Here is a 5,461-nt window from a genome sequence, read left to right on the forward strand (position 1 = left end):
ATATATATATATATATATATATATATATATATATATATATATATATATATATATATAAAACAGTCATTTACTCGAATATTAAAAATACTAAATTTATTGGAGTTTCTCGTGGGAAATCAAATAGGAGGTAGGCATCCTTATCTCGTAAAAATCTCTACTTTAAAGTTGACCAAATATAACATATATTTAATATATCAATTCAAATATATTTCAATTAATTAAGTTATTGCCATATTGATTAAAAGTTGAATTGATTTCAATTATACACCCAAATTTAAAAGTTTTCCTTAAAATTTAAAGTTTTTTTTTTTTTTTCTTCTCTTCTTCAAAACTGGTGAGTATTACTGGGAGTAAGTCCCACGTTGGTTAATTTAGTGGAAGATCATGAGTTTATAAGTGATGAATACTATCTTCTTATGTTCAAAATAGACAATATCATACCATTGTGGAGAGTCGTGATTTCTAGCATGGTACTAGAGTAATGCTCTAAACTTAGTCTTTTATGAGCCTGTGACTGAAGAGCAAGGAAAGAGTGTACTTTGTTCGAGGGCCTCCAGAGCAAGGAGTTGAGCCTTGATTGAGGGGAGGCTTATAGTCGACTAAAGTGTCTAACAAAGAGTGTACTTTTGTTCGAGAGTTGAGCCTTGATTAAAGGGAGACTTATAGTCGACTAAAGTGTCTAACAAAGAGTGTACTTTGTTCGAGGGCTCCAGAGCAAGGAGTTGAGCCTTGATTATGGGGAGGCTTATAGTCAAATATCGAATAAAGAATTGTGAATAAAGAATTGTGAGCCTGTGACTAAAGTATCTAACAAAGAGTGTACTTTGTTCGAGAGCTCCAGAGCAAAGAGTTGAGCCTTGATTATGGGGAGGCTTATAGTCAAATATCGAATAAAGAATTGTGAGCCTGTGACTAAAGTGTCTAACAAATAGTGTACTTTGTTCGAGGGCTCCAGAGCAAGGAGTCTCGATTAAGGGGAGGCTTATAGTTTGTGCGACTCATGTGGAGCCTCGATTAAGGAGAGGCTTATAGTTTGTGAGACCGATGTGGAGTCAAAAGCAAGAAAAAACTTGGTTCTTTTTGGTATGTATTTAGACATTGAGACTTAAATCATGCTTTTAAATTGTTATAATGCAAGTTTAATTAATTAATAAAAGTTTAAAAAAAAAATAGATACAATTATATGGTGTGCTACTTTATTTAAATTTTGAAGAAATACAATAATTCAATTACACTCATTATTCTCCATATTTATTTTCCTTATATTTTGGATTAAAAATCTGAAATTTTATATTTTTATCATAAAATATTTAATATATTTAAGCTTAAGATTATTATAGATTAAATTATAATTTTAGTCTCTAAACCTATATCTAAAACATTCCTAAATTTAAAAAATATATACATATATATATATAATAGGTTTTATAATTTTAATTTTATATTAAATTTTTTAAAAATTTTATCCACATATAATTAAAATTCATAAAAGGAAATTAAATTTATAATTTAACCAAATTACATCTAAGTTTACTATTTTATTACCTAATTTTTTAAAAATATATTTTAGAAAACAAAGCTAAATTTGGAAATTTAAAAAATAGTTTTAAAATCTTGGTTTTTATTTTTTTTAAATTTGGTAAGAATTTAAATGTATAAAAAATAATAATAAATAAATAAATAAAGCTTAAAAAAACGTCCAAGTTTTTTGAAATAGAAAACAAAAAACAGTTATGAACCGAGAAGGTAGTGCTTGAATCTCCGCCATCCTCGTCATCGTCGTCGTGACACCTATAGAGTATCCAAACGTGGACAGCGAATGCTCACCGTAATTGCTTCAATGAATTTTGAATCATGGTCTGAAATAGAAGCTCAATTCTTGTGTTCTCATTTGCGCTATCAGTTGTGGGAGTGTGATACATTGGAAGTTAATATTGCCGGCCAGCATTGAAGATTCAGATCGATGAATTTCTCTTGTTTCTTTCTTTGATTTCGGGAGATTACGAACTGTTCGTCCGATTTATTGATCACTTTGCAACTATTCTGTATGATTTAACCGCCATTTTGTTTCTGGTTCTGTAATGGAAGGTCCATTGGCTGCCGATGAAGATAGAGACATGGAAGAGCCATTGTTGAGCAACTCTGATCGCAAAGGAGGCTTGAGAGCTTTGCCTTTCATTATCGGTAATCAACTCTAGTAGAACTGATTTTATATTCTTGTGTTTGTTGCTAAATTAGCTAAGCGTTCTTCGTTACCAGCTAATGGAGCACTTGAGAGGCTCGCGAGTCAGGGTTTATCGCCGAGTATGATACTCTATTTGACTAGGGTTTATGGAATGAACTCCGCCAATGCTTCCAATGTCATCTTCCTCTGGTCTGCTGCCTCAAATTTTACTCCGATCATTTGTGCTTTTCTCGCTGATTCCTATTTTGGTCGGTTTAGGATGATCGCGGCTGGCTGTATCATCAGCTGTTTGGTACTTTTTTCTTGTCTGTCTTGCACAGATTTGCCCTAATTTATAGTTCCATTTCTCTATTTTCGGCGATTTTGTAAGACCTGATGATTTTCTACACTTCGAATTGTTCGATTTATTGTGATGTTCCATTCCAACTCAAAATAATTAGCTAAAAGCATGATCCAGTTAGAGAGGTTGGGAAATTTTCATTCCTCACTTTGAATTTGAAGCGACATAATCATCTTATGTTTCAATGTAGAGAAGATTTTGCATGCACAAAGAAAAAAATTGCTCTGATTTCTATGAGTTTCTTTCACGAGACAAGCATTCAAACTCTGATTTGGGCATTTTTCGATATTATGAACCCCCCATGAGATGATGATGAACACTGTATAAATGAAACGGATGTGTAAACTGCCCATAGGAAAGAATGTCTGTCTGAACTTCTTGTTCTTTATCTTTTTCCCCGCTTTGATCTTCTGGTTTGACAATGCTGTATCGTTTATTTGTTAATTTTTGTAACAGGGGATGTTTGTTTTATGGCTAACTGCAATGATTCCGCAAGCAAGGCCTTTCTGTGATGGTGCCATTTGTGATACCCCATCGATAGCTCAACTATTGCTTCTATATTCTTCTTATGCACTAATGTCGATGGGATCTGGCTGCCTTCAATCATCCAACCTCGCCTTTGGCGCAAATCAATTGCACAGGAAAAACAAATCCAATTCAGGCATTTTGGATCGTTATTTCGACTTATATTATGTTTCATCTGCTAGTGGATCACTTATAGGAGTGTCATGTATTGTGTATATTCAAGATCGTATGGGATGGAGGGTGGGCTTTGGAGTTCCTGTTGCACTCATGTTATTATCTACGGTGATTTTTCTCTTGGCCTCTCCCTTATATTTGAAGCCGATGCCTAGCAGTAGTTGGTGTGCTGGGCTTGTGCAAGTTTTCGTTGCTGCTTATAAGAAGAGGCATATGCAAGTGTCATCTACTGGCACATCTGAAATGTACCACCACAAAAGTGGATCACCGCTTGCCATGCCAAGTGACAAGTTAAGGTACAAAGTGCATGCCCTTTTGTCTCATTCATAATGCCAATGGCTAAATGCTCTGACATGTTACTTCGGATTAAGGATGCTTACAACTGTTCTTTTAATAATGCCAAATTCTACTTGAGTTTTTGTTTGCTTCTGTTCATTAGACTGCCGTCTATTTTGCTCTTGAAATTAACTCCGTTTAACAAGTGATACCCATTAAGGTACCATTCATGTCGAGGAGGAACTTGTGAGATCCCATATTGATCGGAGAAGAGAACAAAGCATTCCTTATAAGGGTGTGGAAACCTCCTCTTATAGATGTGGTTTAAAACCGTGAGGTTGACGGCAATGCGTAAGGGGCCAAAACAAACAATATTTGCTAGCGGTAGCCTTAGGCTGTTACAAATGGTATCAGAACCAATGTGCCCAGCATCAGGGGTGGATTGTGATATTCCACATTGATTGGAGAGGGGAACAAAGCGTTACTTATAAGGGTGTGGAAACCTCTCTTTATAGAAGCGTTTTAAAATCGTGAGGTTGACGGTGATACGTAACGGGCCAAAACGGACAATATCTGCTAGCGGTGGGTTTGGGCGATTACAAATGGTATCAGAGCCGAACACCGGGCGATGTGCCAGCGAGGACGCTGGCTCCCAAGGGGGGTGGATTGTGAGATCTCATATTGATTGGAGAGGGGAACAAAGCATTCCTTATAAGGGTGTGAAAACCTCTCCTTATAGACGTGTTTTAAAATCGTGAGGTTGACGGCGATATATAACGGGTCAGAGAACACTATCTACTAGCGGTGAGCTTGGACCATTCAAAGTCAAACACTGGGCGATGTGCCAGTGAGGACGCCCCCAAGGGGGTGGATTGTGAGGCTGATAGTGATATGTAATGGGCCAAAGTAGACCATATGTCTACTCGCAGCCTGCTTGGGCTGTTATAGAACCTTAGGAATTAGCTATTTTACTCGGATTTTGATAAAGACCAATTTTACCTTGTTTGATTCCAAGGTTTCTGAACAAAGCGTGCATCATTAGAAATTCCGAGGACGAGCTAGCTTCAGACGGGAGGGCTTCAAATCCTTGGATCCTATGCACTGTGGAACAAGTTGAAGACCTGAAAACACTCATCCGGATAATGGCATTGTGGTCTACTGGGATCCTTGTTTGTGCAGCTTTGAGTCAACCATTTTATGTTCTCCAGGTTGCATCTATGGATCGACACCTTACCCCGACTTTCGAAGTTCCTGCAGGCTCGTTTGGTGCAGTGTTTGTTGTTTCTCTAATATTATGGATTATGTTATATGATCGCTTGATCCTCCCTCTGGTATCCAGTTGCAGGGGAAAACCAACTCGTCTCAGTGGGAAAACCAGAATGGGAATTGGGATTCTTTTGTGCACCTTCAGTTTGGCAGTAACGGCAGTCGTCGAGAGTAATCGACGTGCTTTAGCCATAAAGGAAGGCTTCTCCGACGACCCAGATGCTGTGGTAAACATGTCTGCATTTTGGACCCTACCACGCTACATCTTATTAGGTATGGCCGAGGCTTTCAACGTGATCGGGCAAATTGAATTCTTCTACTATGAGCTTCCAAAAGCCATGTCCAGTGTAGCAACCTCTCTTTTTGGGCTGAGCATGTCTGTAGGCAACTTGGCTGCTAGTTTTATAGTGACTATCGTCGATAATTTCACTAAAGCAGCAGGCGTAAAGAGTTGGGTTTCCAGCAACATCAACCAGGGCCACAGTGACTATTATTATTGGCTGCTTTTTGGTTTGCTGTTCGCTAATTTTTTGTATTTTCTTGCCTGTAGCAAGTCTTATGGTCCTTCCAAGGAAGAAGCAAGAGGTGGATCTAATGCTGAAGATGATCTCAATAATGTAAATTAGTTTCTTTCTTTCTTTCTGTGAAGTGTGAAGTGTATTTGGGAAGTTTTTTTTTTTTTTTTTTTTTTTTTT

General features: G+C 37.2%; 1 protein-coding gene across 1 annotated transcript; it reads left to right on the forward strand.

Annotated features, from left to right (window-relative positions):
- Positions 1–1,730: 1,730 nt before the first annotated feature.
- Positions 1,731–5,455, forward strand: LOC111462799 (protein NRT1/ PTR FAMILY 1.2-like). The gene is made up of 4 exons (XM_023106543.1): positions 1,731–2,184; positions 2,260–2,477; positions 2,982–3,520; positions 4,516–5,455. Exons 1-4 carry the CDS (start codon positions 2,082–2,084, stop codon positions 5,390–5,392), a joined length of 1,737 nt encoding a protein of 578 aa, XP_022962311.1. The 5' UTR covers positions 1,731–2,081; the 3' UTR covers positions 5,393–5,455.
- Positions 5,456–5,461: the final 6 nt, after the last annotated feature.

The sequence above is a fragment of the Cucurbita moschata genome, unplaced genomic scaffold (assembly GCF_002738365.1).
Source record: "Cucurbita moschata cultivar Rifu unplaced genomic scaffold, Cmos_1.0 Cmo_Scf00027, whole genome shotgun sequence".
Lineage (NCBI taxonomy): Eukaryota > Viridiplantae > Streptophyta > Magnoliopsida > Cucurbitales > Cucurbitaceae > Cucurbita > Cucurbita moschata.